Here is a 22,022-nt window from a genome sequence, read left to right as displayed (position 1 = left end):
TTGGAGGGGGGAGGGCACAGATGACACATAATTTGCCCGCCATCACCAATTGTCTTACTTTCACTGTGTCTGAGCGGTTCCTTGACCAGCATTTCATGCCCAATACAGAGAAAAAGAGTAAAGAAAGACCATGCAGTGCATCATTTGACCATCAACTTTCTGACTGGGTTTTAGCAATTTCGCATCCATGAACTCCTGCTGCTTTTGGATAGAGGGATGGGCTCTGCGTGGAGTCCCAGCCAGGTGATGTGATGAATACTGCTGGAAAAGGCGTATCTGCTTGGGAACTATTTGAGAAATAGATTAGCCTTTTAAAAATATATATTTTTAAAATAGGATATTTTCATATTTAATGAGTAAAAATGGGGTAAGAAGCAGGTCACATCCTACCAGGATCTCATTTTCTGTTTTGCCCTTTTAAAAACAGGTTGGTGAATTTGGCCACAAGTTGTAGGTTTAGACTCCATAAGAATGTCCCTTTTGTCCTCTTTTTGTAGTGAAGTTAGTTACAACTGTATTGCTCGTGTCTGATTTGGAAGGTAAGGGATCTCTGGATTTTTCCATAATGTGTGGGCAGAGATAGCATCCCCTAAGGCCAGCGTGGAGCATCTAGGACAGACTTCTGCTCTGAAAAGTCTCCTCAACAACCTGTCTCTATGGACTGCAGAAGAGGTCTGGGGAGACCAGTCCTCTCAACCTCAAGTCCCCTTTTGAGAGTCCGGTGCCCTGCTCTTCCTCACACAGACTTGCAGGAGGCATTGAAAAGCTTGAAATGCAGCATAGCTGTGGAACAGTAGCAGCAGTTACACTGCCAAGGTTTTATAAATAGGAGGTAATAAAGATTGTTGCAAAATTACCTTTAAGTATTTACACAAGGTAGAAAAAACTTGAGTGTAACTCACTGAGAAACGACACTGTGACTAAAGTAGCATGCACACTTTGTATGCACCAACTCTTAGTTCTCCCACTAGCGCTTCTATCGGAGTAGTCTGCAAATTTTATTGGGACTGGGTGCAAAACTGCTCTTGGAACTCCCCCCATGCAGCCTTAAAGGTAAGGTGGATCTTAGTCAAGTGATGTCACTATACATGTTTCCTAGTCATGTCTTGGGTCATGCTTCTGCTGCAGAGTGTTGCCTAGCAACCTGCAAACCCCGTGTTTTTAAGATGACGGATCCTATGCATATAAATAATTTTTAGAAGCTCATCTAACTTGGAAATAATACTCAGTGTTAGAACAAACTTTGTAGATTTCACCGCAGGCTTATTTAGAGCAGTATCAACAAAGTATAAAATACGTTGGCTTTTATAATTTATCAGAGTTGAGAAATTACAGCTAGTTTACCAGGTTACCAGAGCTCTCCTTTATGTGTTTTCTCTTCTCTTTATTCTCCCCATTTCAGAGACAGTCATAAGCATTTAATCTCTTGTTATGCAATCAGATATGTTGCTACACATTTATTAGCAAACTTACTGTCAAACTAGTAGTAATGCTCTAATTTACACTTCCCGAAGCGTGGAAGTTCCTGTGTAGGAAGGCTCCCTTCTTTTCCCTCCTTCACCTGTCCCGAGGTGCTCGTGCAGTGTTGCGGGAGGCTGAGATGTGTGAATGCCAAGTGCTGTGCCCGTTGCAACACCTGGGCGTGAGCAGACTTGTTTATGATGTACAAGGCTTGAGCCTGAGTTTTCTGCATTTGTGCTGGCTGACATTTTTCCCCCTGTAGTTTCTTGGGGTTCTCTGATAAATCTCATCACGTTCCCCCAGCCCAAGGGAAGTTATCAATACCTTCCCCCACGGCCCCTTCTAATAGCACTGGTACTAGTGGTTGGAAGACTGAAGTCCTCTGGTGCAGTCTTTCCATGTAGGTGTTTCCTGGTCCTGTTTGCAGACAAATAATCGGGATCACAAGCAGCTCACACCAGAAGCATGTTAAGTGTTGCATCGTCTTGGGACCAATTGAAAGCTTTTCTTTCAAGAGTGTTTAATTTTATCTAACCCAACCGTGTAAATTAAGTCCAAAGGACACTTAAAAATGTAATGATTGCTTCCATTTATAACCTGTCAGCTCTAAGGCATAGTGTCTCTTAAGGATTTTAATCCACTGGATAGTAATGTAATAGGGATCCAGTGATGTCATCTGTCGTGTCACTATGGAGTTAGTGACAGTTAATGCATGAATTAATTATTCGAATAATGTTGAAGGACCAGAGAATCCTGAATCCGTATCTCTGACACTACCTCTGAAATACCAGCTCTTAACAATCAGACGGCCCTCTACGGTCGTCTGTTCAGTAAAACCTGTCAGGCTATCATTTGTATACAATACTCAGGAGTGTTACGCTCATTACTTGTATAATAGTACATGCTAAAACCCTTTCAAGTTCCTCAGGTTACCATATTGTAGCAGTACTTGGTTTTCTCTCTCAGCAGCTTGGAATATTTTCTCTATGATCTGCAAATTTTGTTCCTTGAAATTGGCAGTTTTTCTCAGAACATCTAATATTACAATATTTACCATATAATATTTTGCTCAAAATGTTTAATATTTCTCTGTCTGACAATATATTCTTTTACTTTAGGGAATTTAAACCAGAAAAAAAAAAAAAAAGCTGCTGAACAAATTCTGCAGTCCCAAATGTTATACTAACTTTTCAAATGTCGTAAATAATTTATTGTCTTAAGGGGAAATAAAAAACTGTCTCTGTGAACAATGTACTAATATTTCATTCAGAATTTTATGAAGTAGATCCTGGGGATCATTCAGGAGTTTTACACATGAAAAAAAATGAAACACAAAAGAACTGACTGCTGTGTATTGCTGTAACACCCCTAGAACATGGCTAACGCCCAATTACTGCATGCTTAGGCTTGGATGGTAATTACAATTGAGCTGTAAAATATTTTGACAGTTTCCAACTGTTGTGTGTTATTAGCCAGGCATCATATGGGAATGAAGTACAGTGATTTGATTAGTTTTACATCACAGTCTGCTTAAATAAGGACTTTCAAAATAAACATGTAGCGTAAAGTGTTAATCAACAACAATATTTAATTATTAGCGGCTTTTCTTGACTCTGTGGGAGAGAATTCCCCTTTCCCAAGGATTTTGATTTCTTATATGTGACTTGCCATACCTTTATGCTTCAGCTTTTCACTTACAGGCTTTTACTTGTTAAGTGCTAAAATCATAACCACACCAAATTTAATTTGTAGCATGAAAATTATGTGTATATTTTTCAAGAGGATAGATTTGCCAGTGTTGCAGCTAGAAAAGCTTGTGTTAATTACATATTATAAAACAAAAAGGCTATTTTCATTTCACATGTATTTCTCTTTTTAGCTACACTAGTCCTAGCAATTAGCAAATTTGGATAATGTAAGAATGCCCGGAAAAATATATGTTAAGCCAAGTGGCACTTGAATTGCTGTTCCTTTTACATGTATTTTTATTTTGAAATGAAACTTATAAAGCAAAAATATTCAAACGACATGCAAAATAAGCTTCAGATTGTGCCAGCCTTGTTATATTCATTAAGCTATTGAATCCTTGAGTAGTGGCTGTTATTCCGTGGGGAACACTCACAGAATAAGGTATTATTCAATGAGGTAGATAGCAATCTGCCTTCACACTGCTTAAATAATGCTTGGGCTACTAAAAGAAGAATATTCAAGTCTGCCATTCCTTAATTTTTCACTTGCTTTATTTGATAAGACTCTTTAGGTTTATATGTTTAGGAATGTTGTTTGTGAGTGAAGCATTCTGTTTATGGTGTAGAAGAACTTTTCAAGCGTTATCTTTTTTTTTCATTTAAAAAAGAAAAAAGAACCAAACAGCACAAAAAAAAAAGAACCAAAAGTAATTCTTGTGACACCTCTGCTGTGACTGAGAGCTGAATCTAGCCGATTCGGTAGCTTGCATCTTACTATTTCCCTAATTAACTAATTTCACCCAACTGTAGTCAGGTGGTTTCTTTTGCTGACTGTTATCCTAGGTTTGACCTGAACTCCTACCCTGCAGATGAAATAACCTTTTTAATGCAACCTAGATTCCTAGATTTTTCAAGTGTCTTTATGACTTTCTGCAGCGATGTGCTGAATGGGAGACTAGTGTTTGTGTGGAGCAGTTATAGTGGCAGGGTTATACTTCTTCAATAGCCAATCTCCTAAACAACTGAAAAATAAGAGACATAGTCGTACAGCTCTTCATTTGGAGAGTCTTGTTACTGAACTTTCTGTGTGTTCAGATAGCTATGTGCCAGGGAAAAACCAAAATATACTGTGCTTTGCAAGGAAATCTGATTAACACAGGTGAATTGGTGCATGAGTTGCTTATGAAACAAATAATATTGGCACCCCCAACCCCAGGCTTAATTTTTGAAATGGGAAGGTGGGGTTTTTGGTGGATTACGTGAGCTGAGAGGCCAGCGTGAGGTGTGCTCCTTAGGAAACGGCATCGTCGGCTTGCTTCTCTGCTGGCAGCGAGCCGAGGGGAGCTCTGCCAGGCTCCCGCTCGCTGGCGGCAGCAGCCTGTGCCAGCTCTGTCCTTTCCCTGTCGGACCTTGAGTTAAGAAACATCTTAAAAGATCACTTGGTCCTTCCTTCTGCTGGCCCAAAGGCAAGCTCAGCTTTACAAAAGGAAAGATTTCTTCAACCTATCGTTGAAGACCTCCAGTACTGAAGCATCCGTGGCTTTCCAAGGCAGCCTGAGCGTTTCATTATACCATCTTACAGATTGCTCCTCCTAATGTCTGACCTGTTGCAATTGGAGCCTGTAACTTCGTTTTGGTTACGCTGGCATGGGGGACAAAGGGGCTGCTTTCTTTTTCACAATTTTACGTGCTTGAAGGCTAACCACATGCCTTCTTTATTTGGGCTCATCTGCCTTACACTGCACCATGCAAAACCAAACGTAACATTTTGTCTGTGGCTTTATTGATGCTGAGTGGAGTGGGAGAGGCAGTACATGTCTTGCAAGCTTTATTCCTGTCTGTACGTCTCAGTGTGGTGTTTGTCTTTTTCACAACAACCTGATGTTGTTGACTTATGTTCAGCTTGAATAGACTGTTTCCCCCACATCCTTTTGTGAAGAACTGTTACCTAACCAGTTCTTCCTCATCCTGCATTTATGTAAATGATTACTCCTTCCTATGTTGCACTTGTACCTATTGAATTTCATCCTGTTTTCTTCAACCTTTTCTCCTTTTTATGTGATTGGAGTTCTGGTGCCTTTGATGTCCATTCCAGCTTCATGTCTAGTGCATCATCTACCTTCCTAATTCAGACTTTCAACACTGCACCCAAAATATACATTGCAGAACCCCTTTTAATGCATAATTCCAATAATCATTTAAAACTAGTCTTGAATATTGTTTTTCAGCCTGTTCTGCACCTATGCTGTCGAGTCTCATTAGGGCTCCGTTTTCCGTGCATCCTTATAAGAGCATCTTGAGAAACAATAAAAAGAGCTTTACTACAATCGTAATACGTTGTTAGCTGCTGCTTCTCCCCTTCCCTGCCTGCTTCCTTCTTATAGAAGGAACTTGGACTGGTCGGCATGATTTCTTGATGAGACATTAATGTTTGCTGCTTGTCTCAATCTTGTGAGTATTTGAATAGAGTGGGCTGCTGATGCAGGAGTTTATCAAGGCTAAAGCTTGGTTGACTAAATTCTAGTTTAACTATAGCTATCCTAAGGAGCTTTCTTGAGAGCAGCCATCTATGCCTGATGTAAGCTCATGACACCAGCACCTCATGTAGGATCATAGAATCATAGAATGGTTTGGGTTGGAAGGGACCTTAAAGATCATCTAGTTCCAACCCCCCTGCCATGGGCAGGGACACCTTCCACTAGACCAGGTTGCTCCAAGCCACATCCAGCCTGGCCTCGAAGACATCTAGGGATGGTAGACTGTGCTTGTTTTATTTCCACCCTCAGTTAAGAGGCCTTCAGAGGCACCACATCAGGTTCTGCATCATCAATACCAAGCTTAAAAATCCTCAGTGATCTAAGTCCCTCCACACACTGAGGTAGTTTTCCTTTGTTAGTGCAATACCTGCGCAAATCTGGCATCCATGTTCTGTTCTCAAGTATTTAAAACAAAGATTTCTCATAGGCAAAGACTAATACTTCTATAAATCTGCCTATGGCTGTGCATTAATCTTAATGATGCATTAGATTTACAAAATAGGTATCTATAAAGTTCGGTGGAGCAATGCCACCTTCATGATACAACGTCAGAAGGTTGCCTGCAAAAACAACGTCTGTTGAAATGTTCAGGAGGGTGGGAGAATGACTTGCATTTCTTTATTGGCTAATGTCAAAAGAAATTCCTGCAAAAGCAACAAGAGTTCACTGTTTTTAGAAAGAATTGGCACAGTGATTCTCATTTTTAGTTTGCTGTGTTCTTTCTTTTAGAAGAGATTTTTGTGACCTTTTCTGACAAGCTCTAACACTTCCATTGTTTGCTGCAGGCCTTTGAAATGTGGCAGAGATAGCCTTGGGCCCAGGGAGGTGTGTTTTGCTAGTTCAGTTCACATTTAACAAAGTTAAAAGCTTTGAAAATTGCTATTCCTCCTCTGTGGTTTAAGTTGCTTAATTCTGGCAACTTGCCCCAAACCCTGAACGTTCCCATAGTGGCAGGAAGCCAGGGTTTGTGAACCAGCAGCATCCTGGTAGCTCATCTGGCCTTCCAGCGCAGATTACACGGGAGCGGAGACTGCAGGCCACGTGCCTCCAGGGCAGCGGGAGGAAGGTGGACGCAAGCAAATTGCCCGTCTTCTGAGAGCAGAAAAATGATGTCCCATCCCTGCGTGTGACCTGTTCATACTGTTATATTCTAAATATATGTCATCATCAGAGAACGAACTCAGCACTTGCTTCTGCTTAATGGTATGAATTATATACCTTTTCCTGTTTAGGGGTTTTTTTTAATTGAAAACGCATTCAGGACAAAGATTATGCGACCGCAGAGAAGAGAAGCTAGACAAGCCTCAGCCAGTCCTTTTGTATTAGTTAAATCTGAGAAGGAGCACTCTATGACTTTTTTCTCTTAGCTGGCCATCAGGTTAAATGACTTGCACGCAAGTAACCGATTCATTATATTGTCTCAGATTTGTTTCTCCTTTACCAGCTCATTAACATAATCTCTCCTTGCCATTAGCTGATAGATTTAGGGCTCCTCAACCTGGTGAGGTAGCTACCCTTACTCCTGTGCGGTTCTGTTGCTCTCTGTTAAGAACATCCATGGGGGGAGGTAGTCGTCTTGACATAAACAGTCTGTCTTGTTCTTAATTCCCATGAGCAGACAGGCTCTGTGTCCTGTTGCCCAAGCGAGGAAATTGCCTGGTAGCTGATGTGCTGTGGCTTGTGGTTCTGAAAGGTTAGAGTTCAGTGCTCGAATACTTGGGGGTTTTTATCCCTTTAATCCCCAGCAATGAAAACCAAACCAAAACCCTAAAAGATTATGCTAAGAAAAAGTTACTTCATTACTAGACAAAGTAAAAGCCAAAAGGAGGCTACCAGGTAATTACAAAATGAAGTACCTGGCAGTTATGAATTGCCAGATTTAAGGTATCCTGTGTAACTGTAGCCTCTCCCATCTTTGTGCACTATATGCCTGTAGGTTGTGTACATGTACGCATTTTAATTGTATGACTATGTGCCATGATTTTCTGCCGGACCGCTTCCTCGGTGCTTGGAGCAAAAGTAATCAGACCCTCTCAGAGACAAGGCAGCTGTCTGCATTGCTGCCATTTTATTTTTTTGTTGGTGTTGGAAGGGGTTTAACGGAGCACAGTCCCTTTGTTACGCGGGGTGAATGCCACAGAGAGCCTGGAGAGAGCTCGTGACATAGGCCTGGTGTGTGCCACCGAGCAAACCACCCAGAGCAGCGTTTGAGGCTATGAACGACGCGTCTCTGTCTTTGCGACGGTTGGGTCTTGGACTTTATCTTAATGTCTAAGTCTGGACGTTGGGTTTTGGTTATTCTGAGCGCTGTCACCTGCCCCTGGAGTCGGGAGGGTTGCTTTGGTGGGATGCTGTGGACGTGCACACCAGAATCGCATCGAGTAGCATCTTTGAGTTCTTGTGATAGTCGATGCACTTTACTGACATCGGCAATTTGTTTAATTCAGACTGTTTCCCCATTTGTAAAATACCACTTGCAAATCTCTTTATCGTGTCAAGATGTTCATTCACTCATCACAGAGGGCCCTGGTGCTGTGTGAATGGCTATCATGCCAGAGATCAGACGCGAGATGAAATGCTATGTTCGATGCAGCATCTGCATCATACTGCTTAAGTAAAGCTGTGTGCTACACTGTAAGTTAAGGGTGATAAATAAGGAGCAACAGCTTTTTGCCCTGAGCGGTGAGATGGGCACAGTGTGAGAAGAAGCCGGTAGCGATGATCGGAATACAACTCACCATCATCGTGTTTGTTTGCGGCGCTGGACGAGTAAAAGTTACACGGGTGAAACTAACTCGGACACGAGGGACTTGCTAAACCTTACAGGCTGGGACCAGAAGTGAGGTCCGTGTTGAAGGAGGACCATTGTGGATACGATTCAGCCATGTACAGCACAAGCTGTCTGAGTTTAGACGTGAGTCGGCAAGGGAGAGTGGCAAACAGTAGGAAGCTGTGGCTGTCTAAGGGAATACAGTTATGGGGTGTTGTGGTGTGTGTGCGTCTTCATTAGTTCTCCTTTGAGTCCAAAGTGTTCGGTTAAACACAGCATTATCCACTGTATGACGTGGGACCACATAGTCAGTGTGTAAACCTCCAACCACTAAAATGAAACATACTGAAAGCACTAACCCTTACCCCCCAATTATTTTCAGAAGCAAATCAGGGTGGATTAAACCTTTAAAGAAATTGTTCCGTTCCCCAGCATGTCACTCATCTCCACAGTGCTGCAAGCAAATGGGTGCCTTTTGCAAATGGAGTGGTTTGGAAAACTGCAGAGGAGGACAGTACAATATCCAAGACGGCGTTTTCTTCTCATTCTTGTTTTCTAGAAGGTTATATTTGTTCTATATCCTGGCATTTTAGGTGGCATGTACATACTTCAGCCTCTTTCCTTCCTTTTCCCAGGCATAGTTTGGAAAAGCTCTTTCCAGCCAATATATGTAACACAGAACCAAAAACCCCTTAGAATGAAACAAATTCACCTACTTGAACTTGAGGCGTGTTCCAAGGATTCCACCTTCCTCCTCACCATGCCATGCAAATAGAGAACAATGAAGTAAAGCATGTACTCTTGAACTGATAAGTTTTTGTATCAGAGTAATAGGGTAGCAGAATTCCTAACATTTCTTTCTGTGAAATGTGTATTTTCTAATACAAGCGTACACTTCCCTTATCAGAAGCAAAATGCCACTAGTATTTCGTTGTGTCACTGAAGTCATCAGAATGTTATGGTGACCTGCTACTTAAAAAATAACTAACTAGCCTAAATAAAGACTATCTCAGCACAACTGGGTCATAAGGATGATTTTTCCATCTTTGGAATTAAACAGAAAGCAGTTTTATTCTCTTTGCAGACTGTATTTCATATTCTATTTTGGTCCTGTTATGAGCTAAAAATCAGCTTTTGCCTTATGCCTGGACTGTTCCACAACCCAAAATAAACAAAACTGAATGTACGTTGGACACATACAGACCTTGCCAAAGGCATAAATTCTATTAAATGAGCCATATTCAATTTAGAATACCCCTAAGCTAAGCAGTTCCTATGGGTAGAGCCCTGTGTCGTTTAAAAAAATAAAATTCTAGAGAATCATCTCGGTAATACAAAGTTATCTATTTGACTGAAATGGATTTGGGTGTCTTGTTTATATTGCACCTTTATAACATTTTTCAGACCACTCAGTTCAGTTTTCCAAACTTCTTCTGCATCCAGCCACAAGCTGCACATCTTGTCTTACCAAGTTGTGTGTTACTTTCAATTACCTTGTCTTGCATTTTAATGGTTTCACAATTTTCAGTGAACCTAGAAAGCACTGTAGTTTCGATAGGGGTAAGGGACAATCCCTTTTATTTTGCTTGGTCGGATAAGTAAGGGACTGTTGCCTGTACTTGCTTCTTGAGGAACAGAACTTTGTTGATTGTTTGTAGGTCTTCCCTGTTCTTTCAGCCCTATCTCAATCTCAGCTTCCTTGCCTCCTGCAGTTAATTATCATTCCTAGGTCATTCTCTCAACTCCTTTCCTCTTTGGGGAGTTGTGTTTGTTAATATAAAACTCAAACCACGTAAGTCTTGCTCCCAGATTACCACAGCTGTTATGTAAGGTTTTTTTCTTACTCCACTCAGCATCTTTTTTTTCCAGACTTTAACACTGCCTCTTGCTCTCTTTAAACTCCACTACGCCCGTGCAAACTGTCAACAAGCTCTGGAGAGTTGCTCAGGCAGAGTCCCTGTCATCTTTATCGTGGCTGCTCTCTGTGTCTGGTATGAGGGCTTGGTTCTTAGCCCCGTGTTCCCCTGCCTTGATTTTCTTCTCCGGAGCGTTGGCCTGTGTGTGTCAGAGGTGCAGCTCAACCCATGTTGAAATGTGGGGATGCAGCATTCTATTTAAAGCTGGTACCCTCTTCTTAATGTAGAGTTATGGTCTGATGGAATAATCTCCCAAGAGGAAAAATGCATACGCAATAGAAGATATTAGTTAAGCTTCCCGAACATGTAAAAGAATACCAATACTTAAGTGCTTCTGTTGACTGCGAAACAAAGCTATCCTGAAGCTAGTGCTGACTCCAGCTGATAAATCCACCCACATGATGCTGCATCTAGATCTGAGTTGGCGTGTGAGGGACCAGCTCTGGTACCTCTGCGCTTGCTGTGCAGTTAATCCGCAGCTGGATCAAAATCAGTTGCTTAGATTCAGTAACCTGTTGATCAGCGAGCAGATCTGGCAATCTGTTGTGGATATCTAGTGCCTTTTAGTGCTGTTTCCAAATAAGTTCTCAGGGATTTTGACTTCTGAACTCAAAAAGCTAAGACATGACTGCCATGTGGTTTAGAAGAATTGTGCAGGCAGTGCTTAGAAGATTTACATAAGAAAAAAATAATTACATTTTTGCTTCGTTTGATGAGTTCCTATGAATCTTGTAGAGCTAGAAATAGGCACTCGGTAGTAATTGTGTTTGCAGTGAACCTGTAACTAACGTATAACCGACGGGTATCGAAAGAAAATGTTTTTAATAATGATGCTGCACACACAAAAATCAAAGCTAACATTTGTAAACCTTTCTGAGAGGATGGCAAGTGCTCACGCACAATTCTACCATTATGCGTAGATCTCCTGTGTGTCTCAAGTTGGACGCTTTTATCATAGGTTAAATAACGAAAGCTTTGGCTGAGGTGGTGAAGGAGAGCATAACATCCTGATATTAACTTCACCTTACCCAGAAAAGTTGGATTACTAAGTCTGGAAAGAAAGCTGTATATAACTTCTGCTTTATCAGCTCAAAAAGAGAAAACTTTGTAAATACATTATGCACATCCTAAATCTTGCCTATTCTGGATAAAATACTTTACTAAAATCTAAAAAAATGGAAGGACAAACATGGGGAAAAAAAACCCTCCATCTTAAGTATTCAAGGAATTATGAGCTACATTTAAAAAATCTGTAATTTGTCAATAAAATGCAAAATTCTCCGAAATGTATCAATATAATAGCTTTGGATGTCCTTTTGTAAAACCTAGTTTTAAAATCAGTTACATCTTCAGTTTGTTACATGTGTAATTGAGGCATTTGAATGGTAGTACGGCCTAAGGCCATTTCAGAGTTAACCAGAAAGTATTTAGGTGGTGACTGGAACGTTTCTGTAAAGACTTTCAGCAGCAAGAGTTAAGACTTCATAGTTGACAATATATCTGGTAAGTAGTGCTCTATGGTTTGAAGAAATAGTAGTGTGCTTTAAAAATTCCTTAAAATATCATTTTTCCGCATCTTGAAAGTGCTATTTTAATTATTTCCTCCCAGCAGTGTTATTTCTATATATATAATTTAGATAACAAATGTATTTTAAGTAATGTAGTAACTTAAATTTGGGGTCAGTGGTTAGTTACTTCAAGTTGTAAAAAAAAAACAAAACAAGAGGAAAAACCTGATCTTAGTTACATCACTGAACTTGGAGTGATGTAACTCATCCCATCCAGCAGCTCCTAAGCAATATTTGTTTCTTTGATTAAAATCTGATGCATAGTGAAGAAATTTTATCATGTATTGCTGGTTTTCTTCCCTATTTTGTACATCCCTGTTAAGATGCTAATTCAGTGTATTTATAGATATTGGTCTCATCAGTAACGGATTTGGTCATGCTGATTTGAATCATTGACAGGATTTAAAAACATCGCAAATACATTTTAACAAGCTATTTTATATGTATGATCCAATATTGTAATAAAGTCTCGGCACAGTGTAAGTTTTGCACTTTCTAAATGAGTTGGCAGTGCTTCTATCTGATGAGGAGGTAGGTGTGTTTATAACTTTTTAGGGCTGACTGTCAGGGTAAAATAAAAATTACTTGCCTGGTTGTGTACGTTTTCTTCCCCAGAAACAGTGAAAACATAAGTCGGTAGCTAGCAGCTAATTGCTTAGCACTGACATAGTTTAGTCAAGTGGGGGCATCGTTGGTCTTTCACAAAGAGGTAATGTGGCCAAAAGGATTTACTTGTGAAGTTTAGGTGGCTGTGATACAGTAAACTACCTGCTCTGGATTTGTCTTAATTTGGGAACTCTCTAGCTATAAGGTGCACAAAGAGCACGTTTGAGGCGTGTATATGGTTTTAATTATATTACATTGAAAACATAAGCGGGCTCAGTTCTTTACCTGTAATTCAGACTTGGGATTTACATCTGTCAAATTCTGTCTTGTTTAATTGCATCTAAGAAGGTTTTAGGTGGCAATGTTTTTCTGGTGAAAGGAGTGTGTATTTCTTGAAAATGTCAGCTGCAATCGGACAGTTCTCTGCTGAATCTGAGAAACAGCGGACAGCCTGGCAGATGCCTGAAATATTTCATTCCCTTCTAATTTTTGGTTTGCGTTGACAAAAATATTAATAAAAGTGTCAGAATACCATTTTGGGAAACGGTCATTACTAAATAATGATCGTTGTTAGAAACCATCCTCTGACAATGATTTATGGCCAAAATTCCTTTTCCGTGTAGAAAAAACTAAAACCTGGAAGAGGAAGCTCTTTGGGGATGGTTGGAAGTAGCTGAAAATAAACTTCGTGCCTTAATTACCTTTATGTAATCATGTGCTCCAACGGGAAGAATGAAGCTGAAAAATATACGCTGGCGCCTATGGGAGGTGAATGCCTTAATTGTACGTCACGGGCGCAGCGGTTGGATGCCCGCGCCGCAGCGGCAGATTGCAAGTGGTGGTCAACTCTGCCCGTGGTGTGCCTGGCTTCGTTACCCAGTTGCGGTGTTACCTCCGCTGAAAGCCAAAGGGCTTGTGGGGATGCTTTGCCATGGCTGCATTTTGGGAAGTCTTTTCAAGGGTGTGTATCATGGGCTGTGCAGGACTGTGCCTTAAGTACTTCAGCACAATGTTTCCACTGGTACAATTCTTGGCCTGTTCTCCTATGTAGATCTGGAATCCTGTATATCTACATCCTTTGGAGACAAGTGCCAAGGGCGACAAGTGGAGATAATAACTTGTGATTTGTGTCTTTTGCAAGTTACAGTCATTGTAAACTGACAGCTGTGAAGGACCTAAACTCACATCAAAGGATACAGATCATCTAGTTAGGTGAATCAATTTTAATTCTCATCTTCCATTAAATTCTTTTATCTTTTTTTTTTTTTCCAGCCAAGCCCGATACCAAGTCCTGTTTTGGGGAGAAAGCCAAATGCTAGTCAGTCACTGCTTGTGTGGTGCAAAGAAGTTACAAAAAACTATAGGGGAGTGAAAATCACCAATTTTACTACATCGTGGAGAAATGGTTTATCCTTTTGTGCAATATTACATCGCTTTAGACCAGACCTAATGTAAGTTGTATACTGTCTATGTAAGCTAATGCTCCTAAAAATATGTAACATTTAAGTTCATGTAAAAATCAAATCCCTGTTCATTTCAGGTGTTGAAGTGTCTTGACCCTTTTCTTTTAAGCAGGGAAGCGTCCTTTCTATGAAAACAGATTTATGAATGCTCAAACTTTATGATCTCTTTGCTCTCCCTTGTTGTGTAAACAATTGTTTCTCCCCTTTCTGTGATTTGTTTTTCTTCTTCCTAATCTAATACAAAGAACTGACTACAAGATGATTATAATAATTGTGCTGGTGTTGAAATGAGGTGAGAGGAATAAGCCTGTAGCTCTTTGTACGCTGACAGGGACGGATTACCTCTTGGTAAATTTGGTTGTCAAGGCCAGCCTCTAGTCCCTGCCTTAACTTCTTTTTAGATGGAAAGCTTCAGGCTATGAAATGTGTAATCGGTGTTTGTTTATCTATCTATCTATCTATCTATCTATCTATCTATCTATCTATCTATCTATTCCTCTAATTTTCCACACTATTAGTTTTGTTGATTGAATTGCTGTGAAATTGCTGGTTACTGCCTGATATTATTGTATATCAAATTTTTAGATTCAGTTTGTTTTAAAACTGCTGCTTTTATCGAATACTGTACATACCCACTGTGCCATTTTCCCCCTCAGTGACTACAAGTCCCTGAATCCTCAAGATATTAAAGAGAACAACAAAAAGGTAAGAACTGCCAGGGGGAAAAAAAAAAAAAAAGACATAGCTTCAATTTTGGCTTCACTGCAGGCTTTTATTAATTTTGGGAAAGTGTGGTTGTTTTGTAAGGCCGTAACTGCGCCTCACAGAAGGTATTCAACCTCCTGCAGTTCAAATCGGATGCATTATTGACTCTAGTTTGTCATGGTCTTTAACATTCACAAGAAGTGCAAGGTTGGCATTAGAGTTTAATATTTCTATGGCCTACATTAACTGTGCAAGCAGAGGAAAGGGCTGGCCAGCTTTCTGTGATCACGCCTGATTTTTCCAATCAGCCACATAATTAAAAGAATGAATAAACGTCAGCGCTCTTGGATTGTCGTACACAACAAACTTCCCTTTCTGTTTTAATGGGGCTCTGGGCGTGGGTGTCGCTGTGTTGGTGATTTTTATGTTTTTAAGATGAGATTTTACACCTGCTTTTATAGTGCACCAGCTGAGTGATGTATGCCAAATGGATAGTTTAGGATAAAAAGTGTTGAGACAGTACTTTGCAAATAAACTGAAACAATAGCAAAATCGTTTATAGCATTGTGCTGAGCAGCTGTTTTAAGCAACTCTTTCTACCTTCGTGATGCAAAGATGTAAAAAGTTTCTCTGGAAAAAGGAGGAACTCATTTGGGAATCACCAGAAGACTTCTTATTTCTGCTCACTGTTTTAGGCATGTTACAAGCACCAGATGGGCCCCAGGGACATGTTTAGAAATGACAATTTTCATGCAAGTCACTGATAATGAACTTGTTCCTAAAGATCATCTGAAAATTATTTTTAAGTAGCTGCCTACTCAGTGCTGTGATTTTATTTTTATACCACTCTAAAAAAAACACTAAATGGAGTTGGGATGAAGGTGTCAGAAGATACTTTGAATGAAGTAATTATGTTCAAAGTTATATAACAAATATAAGAAGAATATTGTAGACATGTAGAATGTCTGAAAGTGCTGTCTTAAAATTCATTTGCATTTAGGGTAATTATATTTTAATGTGCCTGCACACTTAGGTGTTAGCCAGGGGGTTACTTGTCTTTAAAATAGTACTTAAGTATTATACATAATAAAATATCTCTGAGCTGCTGTTATCTAATGAGTGATTTGGCTAATGATATTTTTTTCTTAATAATATGGGGTCTTATGATGACCTAAGTGGCTTATCAGTGTTTTCTGTGGCCATATACTTTTGTACTTCAAATTTCATTGAGCATCCGGGCTAATTAAGGTGGATTATTAAAAAAAAAAAAAGAAAGCACAGATTATTAATTAAAAATGGTAGTGGTACAATCAGTCAACTTTTCTTTATGAAACTGTGATGGCAAACGGTGAACATTTTAGCACGACTCTCTAACAGGATATAGTTCCCAGGATTGAAGAAGTAATAATTGTTATTGTGCAGTTTTTTTCTTTCATCACTTTGCAAGCCTTTGCCTGACAGCTACATTGAGTATCTCAGTTGCTTCCTGCAGATTTATTTCCTGGTCTCACACAGTTCTGCCTGATAACCCCATGTGCCCTGGTTGGAGTGAATGCGGTAACAATGAGTGCCTGTAAAATCCATGCAGATATGTAACACATTTAACAATGATTCCTCCTAACCAATTAAAATAACATCTATGGCTGAATAGGGCAATTTTCTTTGTCTTGAAGCATCTCTCTCTCCCCCCCCTCCCCCTTAGGAAAGGAGGTAAGATGTAGCTGTGACCGTAGATTATAGGTTAACCCGTAAGAGTGTATCTTCTAGAGGTGCGTGATGTTGTTTGTATTTTAATTAAAAAAAGAAGAAATCTTAATGGAAAACGGTTTCAGTGAAACTGCTGTGTATGGTTACACACTGAAAGGCACTGTTACAAAAAGCACATCATCGGAGTTTCTCTACAACGCGCACCAGTCATGGGCCAAATGGTGCTGCCACTGATGCTGAATAAAAAAGGGTCGTCTGTGATACCTGATCTTGGCCGGTACGTCAGCGTGTTACATAGTTGGGAAATGGTTGGAATACTGCCTGTGGTGCTGGCGCTGACAGATCCCAGTTGATGTTTGTCAATCACCTTGTCAGTAAATTAACAAAGAAAAAAAAACCCTTCATCGGGAGGTAGGTAAATAGGTTTAGTGTCCTGGATATACCTCTGTGTGTGTGTACATGTTTTAATTTCCACAAGATAATTATATCTCTAAAAACCAAAACAAACCCAAACACTACTCCAGATTACATTAGCATCAGTCGGAATTCATATATATTTGTGGTGCATCGGGCTCATTGCAAATTCAGATTTTTCTGAGGAACAAAAGAGAAACAAGGATTATCTTTCAGAAAATTAAAAACATTGCAGGGATCCCTTCCCGGCCGATCCGAAGAGTTCTGGTTCTACTTACGTGTTGTATATATTTAACTATCCGTATAACCTTCCCAATAATGTTAATCAACTAATTTTATTTACTACGTCCATTTGATTATTGGTGAAGAATAATGAAAAATGTATTTAGATGGCAGTATACTGGCAGTATAGTCCCTTATCAAGAGTAGAAATTTTTCATATTGCTAATAACATGTCCTGCACTTTAAAAATGTAAGCTACTAAACTACACTTGGCTGGAACTTGGAGAGGATCAAAGAACAAGAAGTGGAAGCACACAACAGTATGATTCTAATAATGAACTTATGTTTTTAATTACTTTATTGTTGAGAGAAGCTCGTTTCATTTGAGGGATTATTGTGTGAAAATAGCAATATATCTTCTGAATATTTGATTGGAACTTTCAATTTTTGTGATGCCTTATTTTTTTCTTTTTTTCTGGTTTTTGACCATTTCTACTGAATTTCTGAATATATTTGAACTTGATTGTCTTGACAAAATAGGCCATTTCACACGGAAGGAATCTTTTAGAATATATATTCAAACACAGGAATTCAGAATTACAGGGGTAGCATTGAGTCAAAATGGAAAAGATTCCTTCCTTTTAAGCTGGCAGCCATATTTTTATAACAGGCATTCATGCTTCCATCTATCATTTGATTCCACAAAATCATAAGCACATATTTAACTGTGCATGTAGGAGTTGCTCGTTGACCTCGGTAGGATCATGTAGAAGCATAGTTAAACATGCATATAAACCTTTGCAAAATCAAGGCTGAGTTATATGCCTCTGTTAAACATGACTTGGAAACTGTAATCTTTCAGGATCATGTTACAAATTAGTTAGAAACACCAGGCATTTATAAATATACTGGAATATCAAGAAGGTCCCAGCTTTTCTAACAGTGAAGGAGAACCCATCACATACTGCTACCTGGACACGTACAGAACGTACAGTTACTATTTATAGAACTAACGACTCTGAAACGTGCACGTGCCAGTCCAGATACCTACTGTACTTTAAAAGCAGAGAAGCAAGAATGTGTTATCGTCCAAAATGAGAAGGAGAGGGGATGGGAAATAAGTATCTGGCATTGGTGGAAAAGTGTTCAGTCCCCAGCATCACCACAGGAACTGAGCAGACAGTAAGAAACGATTGCAGACGTATCAAGAACATCAGTCATTCCAAATTCAATCCCCCTGTCATAGTACTACCTGTTCTAAGCAAGTGGCTTTCCTAACAACTCTGAAACACTGTCCACACTTTCATTTTACAGGCCCTGGGAGATATTCATAGGGTTTAGATTTATTAGCATATGAGTAAGAGTATAAAAGAGTTCAGGTCATGTCTGTGGGCTTTGGCTGCTGTGGACTGTTAAGCCCATCCTGAGGTCCTTTCATTCTTCACATGGTAACTCCCACTATCTTTGGTGTGGGCCAACAGGTTATTTATGCCACTGAATCAGCACTGACCCACTTAATTTAACAACAAATCCTGGTGGTGTTACCTTTGGTCTGTAGGACAACACAGCTGGCTGGCTGTGCTTTTATACCCAGCCTGTTTTCTGGGAGAGTACGAGCACTCATCATTCCCGCTCCCTGCCATGGCTTAGACTGCCCACCCAAATCCCTGCCCTGCTCTCCTTTCTCCCTGCTCCTCAGGCCTGTTTGGTTCCACCTCTCTCTCCTCCATATCCAGCCTGATCCTGCTCCTCCAGCTCTGTGTCCTAAGACCAGGTAAATGACAGCTGTCCCTCTTCCACCATCTAAGTTCTTCCCATTCCTTCCCACCTATCATTTTTCTGCTATTCTGCTCCATCTTTGTATTGGCAAATACAACATCGATGTTTCCTGCTGCTACTCCTACATCTAAGCACAGCTCTGCTTCTGTAAATGGCGTAACAATCTCCCATAACAAACTTTCCAAAAAAATTATACCCCACAAAGACCAGCAGTGATTTTAGGCCAAATCAGTTTGCACAGGGAGAGCCAGAAAGGCTTAGAAGTCAATTATTCCGATAATTTCTATGTCTAGGTGAACTCTCTGAATCATTTGTTATAGAGATATAAAACTCCCTTCACCAAAAATGCTTTGGCAAGTTATACCTGAGCATGAGGGGAAGCATACAAAATTTCAGGAAGATAAATTACAGCTCCCAGAGTTTGAAAAGCGGCTGAAATGAAAACTATTTGACTCTCAAGTAGGGAATGTCTCCAGCACATTGAAAGGGAAATGGGAGAGCCTCTTTCTCAGAGTAAGTAACACAGCCAGCCCCACGTTCCAACTCACCACTGAACCTGTACTAGTGTGAAAACTAAGAGGTTAAACACCCGGGTAGAGCTGAAGGCAGCAAGATGTGTTACTGTTTCCTTGCAAAAGGACCGGTCCATGTCTTAAATTCAACATCCGTTTTTGTTCAAGATAGTATAAGAACAACCGTGAATATTTTAGGCCCCTTCAGAAGAGGTGAGGAAAAGTCCGAGTGCTGTAACCGAGTACATCGGCACTAACAGGAGGCCTTGTTTAAGGCTTCCTTGAAACACAATATTGCCTTCCAAGGTTAATCCAGGATAGTAATAATTAATTGTAAATTGAGAAATGGCTTTAATTCTTCAAAACTAGAAAAACCTGATGCAGCAAGCCCACTCGTTTAAAGGGCTAGCAGAAAGAAGACATTGTGGCCTCCCAGGTGGGAGGCTTGCAACCTGTTCAGCTTTCAGAAAGGAAAGTGAGAACGAAATTCACTTTCTCTCTTCTAAATTTAGCATCCACAAATGTTTTTAAAACACATTTGTTTGCTGGATTAATGTGACTTACGTCTTGTATCAAGCAATCTGTGGTGATGTTCTGTTTGGCTATCTGGACATTGTTTTTCATCAACACAAATCACTGCAATTACATGAGTAGAAGGGAGAAGGTTGATCACCAGTGATAAAGCCCAGGCTGGATTACTCTCGTGTTCCTTGTATCTTTGTTCCTTATCTTAAAAAGCCATCCTTAGTTGCTTTTTTTCTGGTCCAACTCTTACACTTTTTTTTCCCCCTCATTTCCTGTTATTTGTTTGAGAACCATTTAAGATACTGGTAGGTTTTCTTTGTGCAAACATGAAGGACTTTTAAGTTGCAGTTTCATGAACAGCTTTTTACTCATGAAAGTGGCATCATTTTGAGTAACCAAAGATATTAGTATAATACGGTATTGAGGTGTGTTAAAAAGTATTTAAAACAGTGCCATTTGAGTGTCTTTACTGGTCATGTTCTCTCGATTTGCACTGCTATAAAAACAGCCTGGCAGATATCTAGAAGCCAGCAGGGAAAATCTGTGAGTTGGGTGTTGGATTGTGCAACAAAATATAGCAACTATTGTAATGAAGCCAGAAGAATAATAAGTACTGTTCGTGTAATACTGGAGATGTTTTAGGCTTGCTTATTTTGACTGCTGCTTCCACTTGCATTCTTGAAATGTTATGATATGTAAGAAACGGCTGCGTGGTAATCTTTATTTTGTCTTTTTTTAAAGGCATACGATGGGTTTGCCAGTTTAGGAATATCGCGATTGCTGGAACCTTCTGACATGGTTTTATTAGCGATACCTGACAAACTGACTGTTATGACCTATCTCTATCAAATAAGGGCACATTTCTGTGGCCAGGAATTAAATGTGGTTCAAATAGAGGAGAACAGTAGTAAAAGCACATATAAAGTGGGTAATTATGAAACGGACACCAACAGTTCTGTCGACCAGGAAAAATTCTACGCAGAGCTGAACGACCTGAACCGAGAGTCTGACCTGCATCCGCCAGACAGTGGTTTGGCAGACTTTGCTTCTCAGGACGACTCCGTATTTGTAAATGACAGTGGTGTTGGTGAATCTGAGAGCGAGCATCAGACTCCCGATGACCATTTAAGCCCGAGCACAGCTTCCCCTTCTTCTCGCAGGACTCGAAGTGACACAGATCCACAGAAATCCCAGCAGAGCTCCGGAAGGACTTCTGCATCTGAAGACGCTGGGAAGTGTAGCAGTACAGACACAACACAAGCACAGCCTACGTTGGGAAAGAAGAAACTGCTGATAGCTGACCCTTTAGACTTGAGTGACTTGGCACATGTCGGTGATCAAAAAGAGGATGTGTCTCCCACAGTTGCTGGTGAAGATAATGACAGTAAGAGACGCCAGAGTTCAGATAGCACCATTGGTTTCTCAGAGCAAGAAAAGCTGGGACCTGTGGGATCTACAGAGAGCACAAGAGCAGATCCTGGTTCACCTGTAACAAAGCTGAGTTTATCTCCTACTTCTAAGCTTGGATTTTCCTATAATAAGGATACAGATCTTGCAAAGAAACCGCATGCTTGTCTGAGGCAAACAGAATCTGATTCTGACGGTGATGCCAGAACGGCTTTAAATCATGCAGATCAAACTGCGAAACCAGCCCAGGTAAGAAACTTAAACTTTCTGTATGCCTGTGAATCAGGATGGAGACGCTGTTCAAGTTCTTTCTGCGTGTTTGTAATTTACACCGTATCTTCAGTATGAATGGCAAGGTGGGTGGTGTATTTTTATTGTTGTGCAATAAAAACTTTGACTGAAATAGGTCATGCTGAAAAAGAGCCATTACATGAAAAACTATATATAGGAACTGTGCTACTGTTCATCTTTCTAATCCCTCTCCAATTAAAGGAAGTAACATATTCTCAACCAGGTCACAAAAGATGGTTTTAAGGCTTTTGCCACCTTTCTTCTGAGTATTGCATGCTGAAGCAAAAATTGGAAAAAGACTTAACAATTCATTGATCCATCTTTAAAAATGTAAAGTTTTGAATACCTTAAAATATACCAAACATATTTTGAAATCTTATCTGAGAAACCACATGGCCTCGTGAACATAGGCCACAATAGTGAGGCAGAAAATCCAGAATATTAAGTTTTG

General features: G+C 40.0%; 1 protein-coding gene across 1 annotated transcript in view; it reads left to right on the top strand.

Moving 5' to 3' along the window:
* Nucleotides 1-13,259: 13,259 nt before the first annotated feature.
* The window catches only part of EHBP1 (EH domain binding protein 1), a gene marked incomplete at its 3' end in the record, with an annotated part of 75,531 nt that continues 66,768 nt past the window's right edge, over nt 13,260-22,022 (top strand). The window contains exons 1-4 of the mRNA XM_010154270.1: nt 13,260-13,329; nt 13,811-13,997; nt 14,666-14,714; nt 20,615-21,529. Of these exons, the coding sequence (XP_010152572.1) occupies nt 13,260-13,329; nt 13,811-13,997; nt 14,666-14,714; nt 20,615-21,529 (1,221 nt within the window). The remainder of the gene's footprint in view (nt 13,330-13,810; nt 13,998-14,665; nt 14,715-20,614; nt 21,530-22,022) is intronic.

Source organism: Eurypyga helias, unplaced genomic scaffold (assembly GCF_000690775.1).
Source record: "Eurypyga helias isolate BGI_N326 unplaced genomic scaffold, ASM69077v1 scaffold216, whole genome shotgun sequence".
NCBI lineage: Eukaryota > Metazoa > Chordata > Aves > Eurypygiformes > Eurypygidae > Eurypyga > Eurypyga helias.
This window is presented reverse-complemented; position numbering and strand designations above follow the sequence as displayed.